We start from the raw sequence: 20,079 nt of genomic DNA on the forward strand, positions 1-20,079 counted from the left end.
CCCGGCTGGCAAGTGAAATTGCTAACGGAATTAGCGCACCATCAGCCATGCAATGTTGGCTCTGGTTCCTGTTTCTGATTCTGATTCTGATTCTTCTCCGTATCCAGGCTGCCGTTTCTGTTGCTGATTCTACGTCGGAGTCTAAATCGGATTCGTATTCGGATCCCGATTGCTCTGCAGCTGGAGTGTCCTGTCCCTGTTTGGGCTTCCTTCTGAGTATTTTTTCCTCCCTTTCTGCTTTGTTTATTTCACGCTGGTCGTGCTGCTTTCCTTACAATTTCATTTGTCTGTACGGCTATATTTTATCTCTCTTTTCCCTCGCTGAATAGCTGATCCTTGGCGCGGTGCTTTAAAATCTTCATGCATATTTAAATGTTATGTGGGCATTGGCCAATGTACTTTTCTGAGAGCTAAAACGATATGTGCAGATGGCATAATTGATTAGATGTGAAGTGCTTATAACCACTGTGGTTGCTTTAGTGGCTTTTCGCGGGTGGTGCTGCGATGTGGTTGGAGCGGCTAAAAAAGCCATTGTTGAGCACCATGTTGGATTAAAAGGCGCTTTAAGCAGCAGCTGAGTTTAAGGATTTCTCACTGCCTGTCAAACGGAGTGGTCTTTACTGTAGACAGGCTTGTGCAAATGGAATTTTTTGAATGCCCTGGGCTTATTTGCCTGTGAATGTTCTTTTTAATGTGGATTATATTAAAATGGGAAAACACGTGCATTCTCTGAAAATGTAATAAATTGTGTAATGAGTATTTGATTTAATTACAATAAATTAAACAATTGAAACTAAAGTTTCAAGGCCACTTTTCTTTCATATTTAATTTCTTTTCAAGCCCAGAACAGTCTTTAAATAAAAGAAAAATTTTAATTTAATTTCGCGACTTTGCCTTGTCAAATTAAATGAATAGGTATTTTATAGCCCAATCGCATGTCCTTCTGATCCTGTCTTATTTTTCGCGTTTGCTTTGGGTTTGCATCACATCCCGCGAACTGTTTGTCATTTTGCAGTGGCATGACACAAGGAAAGCGACGCCAAGGACATCCGAAATGGTTTTCCAAGCCCATCCCTATCGCTCACCATATGAGCCAAGTGAGCGACAGGACAGTGGTGGTGGCGTCCTGGCCCATTTCTTTGCCATGGTTTTGGTCCATTCCCCATGACTGTCTGACTGTCCAGCTTTAGTTTGAGCCGAGCTGCTTGTTATGCATGCTCTGATGAAAGACGGGTTCCATTTTTTCCCACTAGCTCCCTTCCTGATGTTTTGTTTTGGGCCTGGCTCCAGCTTACAACAATGTTGGTTTGTAGTTCCTGGGTGTTGTTGGCAATCAAAAGCGTGTTTGGCCAACAGCTGGCATGCGCCATTCATTCATTCTACGTAGCAGGGGGACAGGCGACTGCAATCATTTTTATTAATTTTACCCAAAAGGGAATTTATGTTGCCGCCCGAACTCGAGGTTGTCCTCTTGGTCATTAGTTATGTGGCCAACAGGGAACGGAGCTCATAAAAGTTCTGGCCACCAGGCCCATATACATATACAGTATAATTCGCTTAGCTGCCTCGAGTACTTTGCACAATGCCTCGATGCAGGTAACTTAAAAATGCAGCTAACTTAATTTTTTTTTTTTAAGGAAAAATAAAGAATTTATTTCTTTATAACAATGTTAAACATAAAAGGAACTGATAATTTCATTCTTAATGATAAGTAAGATCGACATATAAATTTAAGTGATGGTGAATTGATTAAAACACTTTTTAAAACTAACTTAAAAATAGTCAGTAATTTTTTTTTGCAATACAGCTGAGTTTATATGTAAATTAAACAGCTTGTCTTCCATAGAATTCAAGTTTTGCAAAAACTCATCATTATTGTTTCGCATAAAAATGGACTTTAAAGCCTTAATTGCTGCAAACCCATCCTTAAAAGTAGGACGCTCAGTATCGTCCACATCTTCATCACTATGGCTTTCTTCGTTATCGCTGGTTTTTGCATCTTGAACTAAAGAGCGCACGATTTCATCATCATCTAATTGACCATGGCAAGCCTCATCTGCATCAACATTGGCATATTCATTCCAATTAATATTCGATACAATGTCAACTTCTACGCATTGTTTGTCTTTTTCAGCAATGGTGTCTTCATTTTCAAAACTGAACTTAAATCCAGCCTGAAAATAATAAATTCGTTATTTGAGATACATATCAATAATAATCCCATCTTACCTTTTTAAAACAATTCTGAATAGTTAACATTTTAACATTCTTCCATCCTTGGTTGACAAAATATAGAGCATCCAATAACGATAATGATTTTAAAAATTCCACAGTAGATTTACCACAATTAACAGCAATGAGCTGCTGTTTGACCAAAATACGCCTATACTCTAATTTGAATGAGTGGATAATACCTTGGTCCAGAGGTTGAAGTAGAGCCGTTGTGTTTGGTGGCATGAAGCACAATTTTATGTTTTCGAAGTCCTTGACAGTCGTGTGACTAGTTGCATTGTCGATGAAGAGTAAAATCTTTCGATTTTGCTTTTTCATTTCTTCGTCAAATCCTGTCATTATTTTTCGCCAGAGATCCTTAGTCATCCAGGCCTTCTTATTTGCATAGTACGGAATGGGCACATTAGCATTCTTGAAGAATCGTGGCGATTTAGATCTGCCGATTACAAAAGTTTTTTTGTATGTCCCAGTTGCATTGCATATAAACAGCAAAGTAAGTCTCACTCTCTGAGATTTCTGGCCATTTAATTGCTTTCCACAAGTAAAAAATGTCGCATTCGGCATTGCTTTATAAAAGAGTGCAGTTTCGTCAGCGTTAAAAATGTCTTCTGGGTTATAACCTTTAAGCAATCCTGGCAAAATATCATTTTTGTACTCATTTGCTGATACGGAATCATTTGTAGCAGTTTCGCCGTGTATTTTGCCATACTTTATATTGTGGCGCTTGCGCCAGCGCCAAAGCCAGCTGGCGTCAGGTTCAAAGGCGTCGTTAAATTTTTGGCAAAATTCTTTCGCTTTTGCTAATATGACGTGCCGGTCAAGAATTACGTTCTTTGATTCCTGCTGTCCGAACCAAATGTATAAGGCTTCTTCTACTAAGTCGTGCGCTCCTTTTCTTTGACGCTTTCTTTTTAAACCTGACGCGGCCACAGCTTCATGAATTTCATTTGTTTTTTGTAAAATGCGGTTGACTGTGGATCTGTCGCATTTGAACTTGGCACAAATTTCCTTTTTGTCCACTTTGTTGGTCACTAACTCGATTATTTGAAGCTTTTCCTTTAGTGTTAGTCCAACGACACGCTTTGTTTTACCCATTTTAATAACTTTGTGTCATAAGAAACAAAAACACAAAAATCACGATCAAAGCAAAAACAAAAACGGACATGCGCAGATACTGAAACGAGTTGGCATTCTTGCCATCTTTTAGATATGCAAAAATGATTCATAGATGGCGCAGCTAACTTTGATGATATTCATTGAAATTGGCAAAAAAAACAGCTGATATGATGCACTTAAGTTAAAAAGGCTGTTATCTGCGATGCAGCAAACGTATGAATTTTCGTACAAATTTTCTATTCACACAAAAAAATGGAAAAATAATGCAGATATCTTGCCGATGCAGCTAACTATCGATGCAGCTAAGCGAATTATACTGTATATATGTATGCAGATCGCTGCCTGCACTAATTGGATATTTTAATTACATTTGGCAATAAACGAAGCATCAGTCGAAATGGTCAAATAATAACTGCTCAACTACGGATAGAAACCCAGGAGAGCTCTAGTTGTGGTCTACTTAAGTCTTCATTCATACACTGACGGAAAAAAATGTTGAGAGTTATATTCTCAAGGGTAATTTTGTGCTTTCATCATTTTTCGTGAGTTACAAAATAGTTTGTGATTCATATACATTTATTTTATGCTTATCCTTAACAGGACGATTATATTACCATATGTATTTTACCCATTATTTTAATCTAGTCGCCGTGAAGAATTTTACAGTCATATAAAGTATTTCTCGGATTTTTAATATAATTCCCCATATGGTACATTGCTCTGTAATTCGAAACGTTTATTTTCCCTCAGTGAAATATCCGCCATGTAATTTGTTTGCATAATAACAGTTTGCCATCATCGCATTGCCATTGTTGCTGTCGTGGGTGATGGTTGTTGCCGGCTCATCTGTCTGCATATTTCAGGAGCTGCTCAGTTGCTCAGCTGCTTGAATTCACAGGACACCGCCATCACCACACTGGGAACCGGTCCAGAAAAGGAGCCGAATTGGCTGCCTGTGCGAAGGATAGCCGAAGATTGATTGCCTTATGAATGCGAATGGATATGCATATTAAATGAAATCTAGAAATATTACGCTAGAAAATGTCACATTTTTATTTGTCTACCATGCAAAGCTTCAAATCTGTTTATATTTGGATTAAATCTGAAGTCAACATTTCGTAGAACACAATATTACCTTTTGAGAGGGATGTTAGCGCCTCGTCCTGTGACACTTTGTAGTGCTGAAAAAGTCGAATGACACCATCACCAACGACTACTACAAATGCACATTAAAAAGCAAAAAGCAACAATAACAAGCTGGCTGGAAAAAAAAAATGAAAAAACGGACAAACAGAGGAATATGCTCCCACCACTGGAGCATATTCCTTGTTGTTATGAGGAAAAAATGCTGGGGAGCAGAGTCGTTAAAACCAAATGTGCTGATTTCCTTAGTATTCTCCCGTTCATCTGCTTCCCCTTCGCCTATATGGCAAAGCTCTAGCTATGAATCTAGCCCGGGGTTCCCCCAAAAACAGACAGAAACGCTAAACTTTTTGTATGAAAATTCATTTCGGTCCCTGTATTTTCCTACGCTTTTAGTCCTAATGGCCATAAGTGGGCATATTTTGAACACAATCCACAGCTGGTTTTGCTTTATACGAGTACGAAAACTCGAAAGCTGTTTCCTGTAGATTTTGGTAATTATTTGTAAAACGATACCACGAATCAGAATATTACCCTCTTAAGAATACCTGATAAACACAATTAATACCTTTGAGAACTAAAATCATTTATAATTCAAAGTCTGCATAAGTTATTAAATATTTCAGAAAATAAAATATATTTATATTAAAAGAGCAAAACACTCCTCTTTCAGAATTAGTTTTCCTAAAATAACGGTAATAAATGGCAGCTCGAATTCAATACCCATAAATCACGCTGAATTATGTTCGCACTAAACTAGAACTCCCGAAACATATTTACGATTTCCAAACTTGCTGACTCTCCAGTTGCTTCCTTCTTCTGTAATTGCCAATAAGTTAATATATAGACTGGTCGTACTCTGGCAAAAAAAAAAGGAATTACGCTTATCGCCGTAATCGACCCCAAAGAAAACACTCGACACTGGCCAAATTACACGCAACAACAACGGGCGGATTTTCATTTAAGTGCCATAAAATCAAGAGACCAAAAATTATCTGCAGCTTAAATAAATTTGGCAGAAAAGCATAAAAAGCGGACCGCGTAAGGCTAAATAAAGAAGAAAACACCTGAGAGAGAAATGGAAAAAGTTCCCTGGCAGCCCATCTTTCAAATTTAATGTCTAATTTAAATGTTGTAAATACCAGCTGTGTGTGTGTGTGTGTGTGTGTGCGTCTGCTCATCGGACTTTGTTATGCAAATGACTTGCGTTGGCCGGGAAATTCCGGGAAATTCACACAGTAAACACCATGGTCGAGGGGGGCGAAGTCGGAAGCGTCTCTGGTCAAAAGGCCGAATTGAGTTTGCCGTTCCACTTGCAAATTCCGCAGCACCGCCCTTGTAAATATCATTAACGTGATTTTAAAACCGTCTCATAAAACTGCCAAACGGCTAGGAGAAAGCCCTCTGGAGTGTCGGAAATTTGCTTTTAATTTCTGCACCGGACCTGGCCACCGCTTCCAAATGCCCTTTCGGTTAATGCAGATTTCCGCGTTTTGCTCTTATTTCGCTCTTTTCATAAAGCCGCACACCTGAACTTTATGTTCTTGATTTATGAAAAGACAATAGGATGCTGTTTTCTGCAAGTTTGGGACTAACTCAATGGCACTTTATTGCGAGACAATAGTAGTCAAAAGGAAAATTTAATAATGGAAGCCAAAGAAAAATAGAACTACATTATTAAAATTTCTTTAAATAATAAAAAAACAATTTTAATGTTTTTTTTTTTAATTCTTATCTTTTTTTACTCATATATACGACTAAATACTTTACAGTCAAACTAATTCGTTGGTTGTAGCTGTTTTGCGTTACTTGTAGATACTCATGACTTTATAAAGTAAAAAGTTGTTCTAACATAAATATATTCAATATCCCTCCCTCCTTTCCATTTCAAATTCATTGATTTTCGGCAAGATTGTAAGAATAGCAAATATTCATACTCGACAGAGCAAATCAAATTATATAAGAAGATCAAATGCGCATCCAGAATCAAAGTGGTCTAAATTTGGTCGTGACATTTCCCTAATGGCGCTGCGGAAATTAGCTTAATTTTTAATGCGGAATGTCTCAATCTAAGAGCTTAGGGTGACAAGAGAATATAATCGAAATAGCACAACAAAAATGTGTAAAGTGTCTTTGATAAATGTTTCTTTGGTGAAAACCAGCCACGTACTTGACATACTTGGAAAATTTAACTAATTGAATTTGGGGCGAACGAACATTAATTAGCCACCGGAAACCAAAGCCAGCGGAAAATTGGCCAACTAAAGTTCTTGGCAAATCGCGACATCAAAGTGTGCTTTAAACTGATATAAACCATTTCAAAAGCCGTGGCAAATTTCCTGCATAATTAACGGAGAGCATTTAAATTACATTACATTAAGTGCTGCCGGTGTAAGAGTTCGCCAATCTTTCAACCGCCGCGTGTCTCCAAATTGTGGGCACAAACGAATTTCCCTATTAAAATTACGTGCAGCTGTTCCACACCGCCGTCCCCGTTTTCCCAGGACACTGGTGCCAGGACCTGGCGAAAAACCAAAACACAGACCAGACATTGGCTAGCCCTTAATTCAACAATTTTACGCAATTGTCACAGCCAGCGTATTTAACGGGGGGCGTTGTTGTTGAAGTGTAAAACGTGACCCCCTGAAATTTAATGCCCAAATATGTATTTTGTCTCGGCAACAAGGACACGAACCTGGCAAGGGGCACTTGGAGCATTTGAATGCCAACTTTTCCCATATTTCATTTGCTTCTAATTAACTTAATTTACTTGCTGGCCAACGTAAACGAGGCTCTTGCTACTATTCCACATGTGAGCAAAGACAAAGTAGCAAGTTTTGTCCTTTCAATTATGAAATGAGCAAAACAAAGTTGTCGGAAAGTTAATTAGCCTAATACGAAGAAGGTGAATTATAAAATGTTTTATTGTCGACTGCAGGGAAATGAAACATCTGCTAAATGAGAACTCGGAGTTCTTCCAAAGTGGAAAACTAGTTAATTTGGGGAAAATATTAGAATATGTAAGACTAGCCCCCTAAAATGCAAGGACTCTATAAACACAAGGTTTTTTGACTCGAGCTTTTTGAGTCGATTACTTTAATGCCGCTTAATGAAATCCATTGCGAATTATAGTTTATATTTTTTTTCATTGCTTAAATATTTCCAATTAAACACGCCCAATCAAAGTGAAACTTTTGTTTGCGGGCTCTCTGTTTGCGCATATGGTATTAAAAATAAATTGTGATACCTCAACGAGACGCTGATATTCAATTTGCTTAATGCGCTTTTCAGCTTAAGCGCAATTATATTCAATTTGCCAGGAATATTACTCGCAATCCGATAAGCCCAATGAAAAGTGACAAAGGTGCTACCGGACGGCGAACGAAAAAATTGATAGGAAAAACTGAGATGGGGAAATCGTGACCTATGCGAGGCCAACTTGTCAGCCATCTCCGGGTTTCCTGGCACAGATTTACCGACCCCCTTCCACACTATCTGTCCCTTTTATCACTCCTCGCTCCGCCAACTGCCACAATAAATAAACAATGCGAACAAAAGAAATCCAATAACAAATTTTTAAACAAGTGTTAACGCTACCTGAGCCGCGTCATCGTCGCGATGGAAATGGGAAAAACAAAAGCATTAACAATTTGCAAAAAAAAAAACAGAAACCAAAGAGGGAAATGCGGCGTTTTAAATGTGGAAATGGAAAAATGCATGTACATAAAGAGCCAGTCCAACTGACCCCAGAACCAGAGAGCCGTACAGCCATAGAGCCCGGGATAAGCCTCTGGCCGGGATCGCGAATACGTCGGACTGTTCAGCCGCAGTTTGGTGGGATGGCATGTTGAACCTGGGCATTGTGGTCGGCTCTGCGTTTCTGCCACGGCGTTAAGTGCTAGCCAAAAAATATGCAAACAAAGCCACGTTTTCCCACCGATCCGGCCACCACTGCAATGTCCCTCTGTCGTGCGTGAGTTCGAGTGCGTGGAATAATATTTGACTACAGCACAGGGCAATAAATACTGTGTGCCGAAGTGCTGGAACACCAGGTAAATAAGCCACTCTGATGCCCCCACTGTTTTGGAGGCTCTGTTGGTAAAGGAAAGTAAGTTTGAGTATGTTAAATGGTGACTGCTTGAAGATTCAATACAATCGAAATGTTACACTGGAAGTTACTATATAGTAGCAGCTTGATTAAATGGAACTCAAGGAAAAGTAAACTTGATCCGAAAAAACGTTAAATGACATGCAAACATTACTTTAAATGTAAATATTTATTTATTCGAATTTCGGAGTGTTTAAGCCATTGCAGTGCACTATTGTGTACTCGAAAGTGTTGGTGAAACGTGCATGTCTGCAACATTTATTCCTCTCGGTTCACAGTTGCAAACATTCGTGGGTCTATATTAATGAAAAAAATGTATGACTTTCTCGCTTGGGGGGTTCCCCTTGAATTTATTCACAGCGGAAATTTCTTTCGCTTTTCTTTTTGTCAGCAGTTTTATTTCGAGCAGCCTTTTATTCTTTCGGTGGCAAAAGCCTTTTCAGCTAATTAGCTGGTATCAGCTGCAAAAAGTCTTGAAAGTTTTTGTCCCTTACTAAAGCGCACAAAATGTAAAAACTGTCTGCAACCACTTGCCACATCAGACATCGTAAAATTAATTTAGGTGACAAAAAGAAATAGGAGCGAGCAATAACAGTTTGATTTAGTGGTCGAGAGCTGCCAAAGTCATTAAATTTAGAAAGAGATCGCCACTCACACACACACACATACACATGCGTGGTGCACAAAAACTTTCAGCTGCAGAAATAATTGTTCCATTCTCGTTCTGTCATAAAAAATAACACTAAAAATAGCACGAGAAAAAAATTAAAAACAAAGCGCAAGGCGAAAAAATTGAAGGCGAAAACGCGCGAAATTTATGGGGCATCTTTGCGCAGTAACACGCACGCATATAACCCGCCATTACCACTACACATACACACAGAGACTGGCACAGACACAATCGCACTCACACACTAATACATTGACAGCGTGAGAAGAGAAAGTGCTTCTAACAGTACTTTGTTTTAGTTTAGGGCACAATGGCCGCCATTGCCATAGCCGGCCACACTTCAGTCAATAAAACGCAGGCAACAACATAAAATGAGTGGAACAATGGCGCCGGCAGGAGGAAAATCTGTTATAAGGGGCGTTAGCGAAAAGGGATTTCCCGCCTTTCATACTAGGCTGTTCTTGGATAACCCCGAAACAAGCCGAACCCCCCCTCAAAGTTTGACCAAGGAACTTTTGTTCACTTTTCTATCGGTATCCGCACTTAGTTGCAGCTAATGGCTTAGAGGGTCTTTGGGGGCGGGGGAGTGGCACTTGCCCAGAATCAATCATCAAGTTTAAACGCATTACACCGAGCGTTAAGCGATAAGCAGCTTTGTTGCATTTGCTGACCTGCTTCTTCCTGCTGCAAGCAGCTATATCTCAGACTCACATGGCTTTGCGTCTCGCTTCTCATCACCAACTTGAGATATTTTATTGTGCTGCACTGCAGAAAACATTACGTTTAAAATAGCCAATATAAGCTATTTAATAATATTTAAGTGAAAACTATCTTTTTTAAGAAACCTCACAAATAAAATATATGACAGCGGGTTTTATGTCTTGTTTTGTTTTTTGTTTTTTTTTTGTTTTATTATTATTTTGTTTATTATAAATTAAAGTTTTCCCAAAGTGTGTACTCCTCGGAAATAGATATATAAATACAGCAAGCAAGACTGAAGCAATAATACGCTTGCCTTGCCTCGTCTTTCTCTGAGTCGTTTATGTAGTAAGGCCAGTGAGATATATAGATATATACCCATACTATCCTTCGGCAGGATTTACAATGCCAGCAGCAGGAAATCAGCAGAAAAGCAGAAACGCAGACTTGTCTCTATTTTCCAATTGCTGGGGAGCCCGAAAGTGCTCGATTGGAACAATTGCCCAAGGGGATGTGATCAGAGGGCGGGCCTGGGAAATTGAGTTAGATACAGGTGCAATGCAATTACTAACCTAAAATAAAAGGGCAACAGGATACATGGCAGAGTGTCGGCCAGGACTCTATTTGAATTCGGCGCTCTTCAATCACACCGATATACCTTTTGTAAAACCATATATTCGCTCATGTTTGCTGCAAATATTATAGCTGCAATCTAATTGGTCATGGGAAAGCCCTAGAAGCGAGTTCTACGAAACCGGAGTGGTGCTTGCTGCCACATTCCTGTTGGCCTGTTCCGCCTGCCTCTGTGCGGTTGGAAAACTATTTATTTAGTTGGTCATTTTGTTGCTATTTGTACATGTAATAGACACACACAGAAAGTGTTATATGTATATACAGTATGTACCAGATATGGGGCCCGCTCTCCAACTATGTCTCCTATCTCGCTGTTTCTGTCACCAGAGAGACGCACATCCGGTTAGATCTATAAATTTCCTGTAACTGTATCGCTGTCCGTGTGTGAGCAAAAGTATCTGTGCGAGTCTATGGGAATGCGAGCGCATTTATTTATTGTTGGCGCTTACTCGCCAGGCCAAAAAAGTGTGGGCAGCAGAGGGAAAACAATGAAAAAGAAATACGAAAAATGATATAAAAATGTTAGTGGGCCACAACACTGACATCCGATAGGGCTTTCCCTGTGTAGACAGGCGGGTTATATGTGTGAGTGCACTGCAAGAAAACATATGCCAACTTTGAATCGAATTTGGCATTTTGGTTGAAGCTCGATTCAGTATTTAAATGTTATATATATACAATAAAACCAACACTAACAATATCTTCTGAATAAAGTAATATTTTTAGAGACATATATAAGTAGTTGACAAAACATTATATTTTCTTTATGTGCACCTTTATGAGTGTGGGTATAACGATTATTGAAAAAATGGGTGGGAAAAGGAAAAAGAAGCCAAATGAACGAACGCAATGCGCAGCGGATATCAAAGTGCGATTTATTTTTATTAGTTCCGGATGTCAATGTGCGGGAAATTGAGAAATTAGAAAATATTATACAAGTCCTTGGCTTGTTAACGCTCACCTAAATGCCAACACATGCACACACATACAGATGTGCACGTAGATTTATTATTGTATTGGCGCACCGCTCCCATTTTACGAGTGTGTTTCATTTAATGCACGACTTTTATGTGCCCACTCGATACTGCCCTAACCTTTGACCCGGTCACGCCAGTGCGATTATTACGTATAATTTGTGGAAGGAGTCAGCTAATCGTGGCTCAGTTAATTGGCGTACATATATAGAAGGTTGATTTGTTTGATTTGACATCTAATGGAAAAAATTAAATTTTTAATTGCATTCTAAAAGGTTATAAAATTATTAATTACTTAAATATGGGCGACCAAATTTATTATATTTGTAAAATGGTAAATAGTGAAATATGGATTTATAATAGCGCTCAAATATTTTAATAATTTTTAATAAATTAATAAGTACGTGATAGTCAAGAAACTGAAATGCATATTATTAAAATGTATTTAAAACTGTATAAATTGGTGCAACAAGTTTCTTTTAAGTCTTCTTTTGTAAGTCTATAATTCAAGTGGATTTAAAGTACCATTCATCAGTATTAACGAATAGGGTTATTCCACTTTACATTCATCGATAGGTTTTTGCGATTGTCTAATTACAAAATTGCCTCCAGGGACAATTGAATGTCGTTTGCCCCTTGCTGAATATCCATTGCCCAGTTAACAATTGCATCGATTCGTTGTTATGTACTTGTGTGTGTGTTTGTTTGGGGTGTGGTATTCAAATTTATTCAAAACCATTTTATTCAAATCGCAAAAAACTAATTCGAAGCACGTACGACTGGTACAACACGCGTTTGCTAATAAAAAGCAACGTTTGCCCTCTTATTTCTGGGAATCTGTGTTGGGAGGCCAGTAAATTTTATATGTATATGCTTTGTTTATATTTGTAGTTTAGTTTTTGCCAACGATTCACAATGGGCACTCGATTTCTGTGCAATAGCTAACGAGAGTATTTTCTTTACTGTGCGAAATTATATCGTTTCTGCCGCCACATGGCTGGGGTGTTTGCCTATTTGTGTGCACTGCATCCATGTTTTTGCATGTACATTTTATCCATTGATAGTATTGGCTAAGGGCGATTGTTGTAATTATGTTTAATTTTATTGCCACCCACTGGAATATATATTTTGTGGTAATTAATTGGGCTGCTTCCTTGGGTTTTTGGTTATTCGTTAATTGCCGAGGGTATTAAGAGAAGTATAACAGGCAAACCAAATAGAGTTACAGCATTGTGTTAATAATATTTCTTCTGTGCGGGAGAACTATAGCATTAAATTATTAAATAAATTAATTTCTCGAAATGAAATTACTATAATATTTTCTTGTTAATCGCACTATTATTGTATTACGTTCAAATAGTATGTGGTTTTTTCCAACAATTTTCTTCTGAACTTAAAATTGTTTTGTGTAGCAAAGGACATTTAGGACATCAATGGATGTTTGCCTTAAAGTGGCCACGCCCACCCACTCCTATTGATTTGTAAGGGGCGGTGCAATAGGGTGAAAAAAACTAGTAAAGGCATCCGAAAACCAACGTACCCATACTGGACCACTGACCCTATAGACCATAGTTGCCAAACAAGGCTGGCATTTCCCCACATTTTCCTTTTTTTTTTGCCAGTAATTGAAGCAATAGAGGCCGCTTCGCCCTCGCATGGGAAACGCTATCAATATTGGCCTGCGAACACTTTTTAAATGAACGCCAACAGATGCAGATGGCGATGTCTGTGTTGGGCGGCATGGCGTTCTTCTGTTTATCAATTTTCCCTGGGAAAATGGTCGGCCTATCTAAACGACAGACCGCAGTCGGGAAATTCGCTGTCAAGTTGCCACTGCAGGTCACAATTCAATACTGTCAAATTGAAAATCGATTTGGACACGATCCCCGCAGATCTGCCGTCAGTTTGGAAACACAACCAAAAACTTATTTTCAGCAATTAGTGCGCCAAGCATAAACAGAAGCTCTGCCCAAAAAGTGCTCCTAATTGGTATCCAACTAAGAGTGGGATTTTAAAAATACTCGGAGGCCAAATGTTGTTGGAGCTTCCCCTGACTGCTTTCAATAACAAAGAATAAATTTTCAATGTTCAAAATACATAAATAAGTAAGGCGTTAAAAAGCTTTTACATTAAATATGCATGAGAGTTGGCATAATTAAATTATGCAAAGGCTGCGGCCGCGTGCCAAAACTGGTAATATTCTAATTTAACAACTGGCAAATGTTCAATAGGCGTTTCCTTGGTCCACTACGGGAAAATGTTTACGGAAAATAAACAAAAACACCAGAGAACGCTATAGTCGATTTCTCGACTAGCAATTACCCCTTATTTTAGAGGAGTGAGGAAAATTTCATCAGTTTGTTACCATAGCGGAATAATTTGGCAAGAAAAATAGTAAAATCTAATTTAATTCGATATTTAATAGCTATAGTTCTTGAGATAACATCGTGCAGAAGAACAGAATTATGGACAGGCGAGCGGAATGACGGAAATTATAATTTCATCTACCTTTTACATACTTTTTTATGACTCCAATAGTACCACTTTCCTCTACGACTAACGAGTACAATTATTTAAGTACAAGTATTATTTCGATATAAAGAAAATAAAAGTTTAAAATTAGATTATCACTTACTTGCCTTAACCCAAAATTTTACATAAAATTGAAAAAATAATGATTGGTACTTGTAAAAATGTAATGAAAAGTTTCAAAGCAAATCTCTAGTGTCCACAGTGGCCGCCGACCGAGAAGTTACCTTTAGATTTTAAAGCCCCATTCTAAAAAAAGAGGCTTTTTCACTTTCATCACTTTAAGTGGAAAGTGGAAAAAATGCCAAAAATGGCCAAAGGAAGAAGTGGGCGCAAACAGGAATTATGAGTTTCATAAAGGCAATGCGCCAAAGAGCCCGCTGCGGACCATCGTAAGTCAAAGAACCTGACATCAATTCCGAGCTGCATGAATGAATGCACTAATAGCACTCAGAAGTGCGATGGGAAATCCCCAACTTGGCAGGGCACTTAGGCGAAATTGAAGAAAGCTCAAATTATTCGCGACACTTCAAGAATTTATGCCAAAAACTTGGGTCAATAATTTTTGCAGCTCCCACTGAGTCGGGAAATTAAATTTCCCCCAAGCGGAGACGAATCATTTTACAGAGATAGTCCTGCAAATCTATTGTATGTCCAACCCAGCACATTTGTCAGTTGGCCCGCTGTCCCTGCCACTGCAACTCCATGGAAAGCTAGCATTTGACAACCAACCGAAGGCAAACAAACACAAGCTAACTAAATGTACTGTGAAAATTATTATCAGTTTTCATTGCTTTTTAAATATAATATTCATATATAATGTTGCACTTTATTTTGACCTTATAAAGCACACACTTCGAATTTTATTTAAATCTTGTTTTTGGAAGTAAGAAATGACATTTAGGTCATCACAAACCCACATCATCCCACAAAAACAAACCTTTTAAACGATATACAAAATTTGTTTTGAACATTATTTTATGCGAAAGCACATTTTTCTTCGTGTAAAAGAGATAGCAAAGGATTGAGCGACAGACAGCAGTTGGCTTGGCGAAAATATTTCCAAATAAAACGGTCGCAATTCGTCGGAAGTAAGCCAACTCTGCACAACTCACTTCGGGAGTGTCGAGCTATCCGGGGAAACGCATTAAACTAAGCACTACTTTAAGATGTGACCTGCATCCCGCTGAATTTGTATGCAATTCTCGTTCCTACATCGCCTTTTGTTTCGTTTCGCACTTTCAGCTTTCGTCCCGGTCATTGCCAGTCGTCATTCTGCACTTTGAATGCATAATTCCCGTAATCCGGTTATATGATAAGCAGAAATATCTAAAAGCCAACACGAAGGCAAAGCTCCTTTTACGGCCAGATAAGATAATAACAGATGGATTAAATAAGTAAAAAGAATTTGAAATCTTAAAATAAATTCGAACAAAGGAAAATATTGGCATGTATTTTTTATAAAGCCACGTCAGCTTAAAAATAAGTGCTGACTTTTGTTGTTAGGCCACACATAAATTCATTGCTTATGGCCAGCTACTTTCAGGCCTACTCTGATTTAAGCCTTTTCCTTTCCACAACATTTAAAGCTACCTTTAATAGTCGTTTTAAGCCAGCACAGCGAACTGCAAATGAAGCTAATTTAAAATCAATTGCGAACAATAGCCGGATCTTAACCACAAAACAGACGCTCAGACACCCGCCGCCCACACTTTCCACTAAATTGGTTAACCATTGTTTGGGCCATGTCCTGTTTTCTGGCCTGAGGCAACATCTCCGGCAAACATCTCCCCAATCCATTCGGTCAAATAGAAGATGGGGAGGGGAGGGCGATGTGAAGCAGAATGGCTATGACTCTCATAACACCGGAAAAGCCAGAAAATTCCAGGGCCTTGCTCGCTCGGCCGCGCTTCGTTTATGTAAAAACAAACTGGGTTCCCGGACTCTGGGGCTTCTAAGTGACGAAATATCAGAGAACTCAAAAACGGGTTGTCAGCCCAAGAGGAGGACATCTCGTACCAATGTCAATGGACAGATCTAATGAGTGTGGTACAGGGACTAGGGGTATGTTCATTGAGATGGGACCCATTCAACTGTCGCTTTCGTGGAGCCACTCGGAGGATTGCACTTGAGAAAAATTGTGGTAAGTAAACATAAAATATATATTACTATTTCAATTTTAAGACGCAATATTGCCCAACTTTGTTGGTAACATGAAAGTGAATGTGCAGTGTGAGAGACTGCACTTCACTTTTCTTTCATCTAAAGTCCTTGCCACTTAATCAACTCTTAAAGTAACTAGTTTTAAAGTAAGTTAAGTTTTAATTACTTCATAAATGGGAATTCATATTGGAAACGAGTTAAGTTAAGTTAACAACTCTTTTCTGCGTGTGCCTGCTGTTGCTGATAGACAGCCGGGATGAGCTTCAAATCGAGCGTGAATTCTTTTTTGGCTCTTGCCTGTTGGCGGGCTTTCCTCTCGAAACAAAGCGAGCGAAAATGTCAGATAAATTTTTCAAGGGGAGTATACTCGATTTCTCCCACAGCTCCGCTGGCAGTCATTCAAACTTCAGTAGCAGATCCAATGCGGTAGTGTGTATGTACATACTAGTACATACGTGTGTATAGCTGCGTTTTAATTAAGATGCCTGCACAAAACAAGTGTTGATGCTTCCAATTAGATGTAGTTACAATTAAACAAGCACAGAAGGCATTTGTCAGCGGCAAACAGTAGTTACAATAAAATATGCAATTATTTTTGGGAAAATGCTTGACTGACGCATTTGCACAATAATCGTAACGATAATTGCGTTGAAAGCCAGGCTAAATATGTTGAGACAACACCGCAAAATATGCAAGAAATCTCTGGAGTTATTTTATACAAAAATCTGGCAGTCTTGTGTCTCTGATGAGTTGCCTTTAATTATACTTTATGGAAATGTGCAAACTATTCTAACTGCTCATGACAAGTCATACAAACAAGCACACACGTGTAAAGCAATTTTGAGAATTTTATAAAAAAAAAAATATTTTTTCCATACACTTTTGCAATGCCAGGTGTTAGTTTGACCAACTCGTTGCCAAATGCAAATTTTCAGTATAGATGCTGACACATTTTTCAATACGACTCCCATTGGGCTTCTCACACAGCAGACATTTCTCTCAATCTCTATGCATTCATCTCGAAATTTTGTTATTTTTTGTTTGATGCCACTGGAACATAATGCTTAGCCTTTTATTTAAGGTAGAAAAGGTAAACGTTATTATTATTAGCTAGAGAGGAATTATGTTTCCTGAAATTTGAGTTCTGTGCATTTCTTTTTCGGGTTTGTAATCATGTTTTCTTACTGGAGGTAAGCCAAAAAAATATTTAATAATATGAATGAATATTAAATTTATATGAAATGGACTTATTTTATGGAAGACTAACAACACTTTTGTTACTACAACAGATTCCCCTGAAAACACGCTAGCCATGTTCGGTTGTTGGCAACATTTTTGTGCTAAAAGTTTTTCGATTTTCCGATTTGCACAGATTGCACATTTCATTTACCTTTTGCGGCTTGCTCGGGGGAGTTTCATCCGAAAAAGATTTTGTTATTTAATCTGGGTGGGAAAACATTTTATTTGGTATGTTAAAGCCAAAAATGAAATTGCATAACATTTGCGTACCACAAGTCAAAGAAATCCGTGCTCAACTTTTTGTGTTTATTTATATGGGCAAACTTTCGCAAATCAAAAGCAAATATTGTTTAAAGATTTCGAAGTATTTCATTATTTCGGGGAGGCGAAAACATAATCAAGAAACGCATTCAATATGTGTTCAAACGTAAACGTTTTTACAATTGTTGGCAATGTCCTTTTGTATAGCGAGCAAATGTTCAAAATTTAAATGGTGTAAATCTTGCACAAACAATTGTTAAACTATTTTATTTGTTTCCCAGAGCTCGCATGTAGATAGTGGTTAATAGTTTTGTCTTAAATAACAGGCAATCCATCAGAACTATCAATAGATCTTTTTAAAGAATGGGCCATTTTTAACGAAAAGTTAAGCTAAATATTTCCCAAAACTTTGGCTTGTCACTTATGGTGCGTGACATGATGCAAAAAGTTGTGACAGTTGCCAGGGTTGCCACCGCCAAGTGGAAGGCAGCGGCAAGCTCCGTTAACGCCTCGACACTTTTGTCGAACGCAAACTGTCAGATAACGATGACGATGCCAATGATGTTGATGCCTTTTTCGGCAGCACGGTGCGTGGCTGTTTAAAACGCTGTTTACGACTCCGTAAGCGTGCGAGTATGTCTGTGTTAAATTGGATTCGAGTGACAATTGACAAAGGGGAGGCAAAGTTTCGGGGACCTTTGAACCCATCGAAAGTTGTCAATCAGAGGGCAAACTTCACAGCCTTCTCGACGACGGCAGCAACAACATAATCAACAGATTCGGGCTGAGCAGCTTCTGTTGACAGTCGCGATAATGATGTCAAGCGTGTTGTACTTAACAAACGCCACTTGAACGCATCGTAACGTATCGTTGGATCGGAACTGGGGCACCACATGACACCACCGATTAACGCAGGGTTCGATGGCAAAATGAAAGGCAACTTTTTGCCGGCATCGATGCTGAAAATTGAAAATTAAACGACACCTTCCCAGTGCAGAGTCATCGGGCACTGATTTATGCTTTTTAACCTGTTGACTATTTATGTTTGGTCATCAATGTTGTGGGAGGGATAATCTGTAAATTGCACTGAAGAGAAATAAAAACACTATTAAATATTAGTTCAAATTTAAACAGTCATGTATTTAATTTTTATTGAAGGCATGACATCTGAGATTTGCTTAAGAATTATTGCACTGACCAATACATTTGTTTGGCTAGATGTTCGATTAAATTTTTTATTTCTTAAATTGATACTCCGCTTGAAACGTTTCCAGCCTTTTCAAACAGGGCCAGTCTAATGACCATAACATCGCTATGTATTCAAGTCTGTAAACTTATTCATGAGCTTTGTCTTTGAAATGTGGAATTCTGAAACTTTTATAGACCCTTCTCTGCCAGCAAACTTAAGAAAAATCTCGCTTTATGCATTCATGAAGGGCATAAACAGAGGAGAGTACAACAAGAAAACGAACATAGTGATAAACATTTGGCAGACATTATCAAACAGATGTTGCCACCTCGAGACAAAAAAAAATATAGAAAAAAGGAACTCACAACGAAGACGTGCCTGCCGAGATCCCCGATGATTACCTGAACCGGAATAAAACAGTCTGAGACTGGAGAGCATAAAAAGCAAAGTCAAAAGGTATTCAGAACCCAAGAATTGGCAGCATATGTGGCTGAAGCACCCGGCCATTTATTGACACAAGATTGTCAAAAGCTACCTTTCACAGAAGGCTGGAACACGTTCTTGGCTCCTACCGACATCAATTCAATTAAAATGGAGCACTTAATTTTATGCCAAGTTCGGCGCACCCAAAACTCAACCCTCAAGTTTCAGGTCGATGGCAAATCAGAAGCCAAGGTAGGGAACAGCTTGCTCGCCTTGGTTTAAACGTTTATGCGGAACCAGAGAATATTCAGATATGTATGCTGATTTTAAATAAAAATCAAATTATTTATTTTAGTCCCAAAAATTGTAGCTGTTCCTTATTTTATTCGAACTAATTCTTTGGTTTTAAAAAAATACCTGGAGTATTCATTAGCCTATGATTTTTCGAGTAACATATTTTTAAGTGTTTCCTGCAAATTGCTGAAATTTTATTTCATATCTATATATATTTTATATTTGTTTTGGAAAAAATTTGGCGTATAATCCACTTTGATATGCCAGTGTATCCCGTATCCTGGAGAGCTCTTCGTGAGCTTGTGCCGTGCATGCGATATGAGTCAATAATATTGTAACAGCTGTCTGTTCCTCCGTAACCTCTTTTCACCCCGCCCAACTGCTGCCAATTTCAAATGGAAATTTA

General features: G+C 38.4%; 1 protein-coding gene and 1 long non-coding RNA gene across 5 annotated transcripts, besides 2 other annotated features; both read right to left on the minus strand.

Annotated features, from left to right (window-relative positions):
• Positions 1-1,544: 1,544 nt before the first annotated feature.
• Positions 1,545-3,667: a mobile genetic element.
• Positions 3,668-3,897: 230 nt separating this feature from the next.
• On the minus strand, positions 3,898-4,556 carry CG43271 (uncharacterized protein). 4 transcript variants are annotated; one of them, NM_001259141.2, is made up of 2 exons: positions 4,484-4,556; positions 4,026-4,301 (listed from the first exon to the last, which is right to left on the minus strand). In NM_001259141.2, exon 2 carries the CDS (start codon positions 4,202-4,204, stop codon positions 4,085-4,087), a length of 120 nt encoding a protein of 39 aa, NP_001246070.1. In that variant the 5' UTR covers positions 4,205-4,301; positions 4,484-4,556; the 3' UTR covers positions 4,026-4,084. The 4 variants fall into 4 exon arrangements, with proteins under 4 accessions (NP_001286020.1, NP_001246070.1, NP_001246071.1 ...); NM_001259142.2 differs by having other exon boundaries at positions 4,026-4,331; NM_001259143.2 differs by having other exon boundaries at positions 4,026-4,368.
• A 3,528-nt stretch (positions 4,557-8,084) lies between these two features.
• On the minus strand, positions 8,085-8,664 carry lncRNA:CR43274 (long non-coding RNA:CR43274). Its single transcript, NR_047991.1, has 2 exons — positions 8,645-8,664; positions 8,085-8,583 (listed from the first exon to the last, which is right to left on the minus strand). It is a non-coding gene; the product is annotated as a long non-coding RNA:CR43274 (long non-coding RNA).
• Positions 8,665-13,860: 5,196 nt separating this feature from the next.
• Positions 13,861-13,905: a mobile genetic element.
• Between the last annotated feature and the right edge of the window lie 6,174 nt (positions 13,906-20,079).

Source organism: Drosophila melanogaster, chromosome 2L (assembly GCF_000001215.4).
Source record: "Drosophila melanogaster chromosome 2L".
NCBI classification, from domain to species: Eukaryota; Metazoa; Arthropoda; class Insecta; order Diptera; family Drosophilidae; genus Drosophila; species Drosophila melanogaster.

Coding starts and splice junctions, on each gene's coding strand:
- CG43271 (NM_001299091.1), bottom strand. CDS start 4,204: ATGCAGACAGATGAGCCGGCAACAACCATCACCCACGACAGCAACAAT.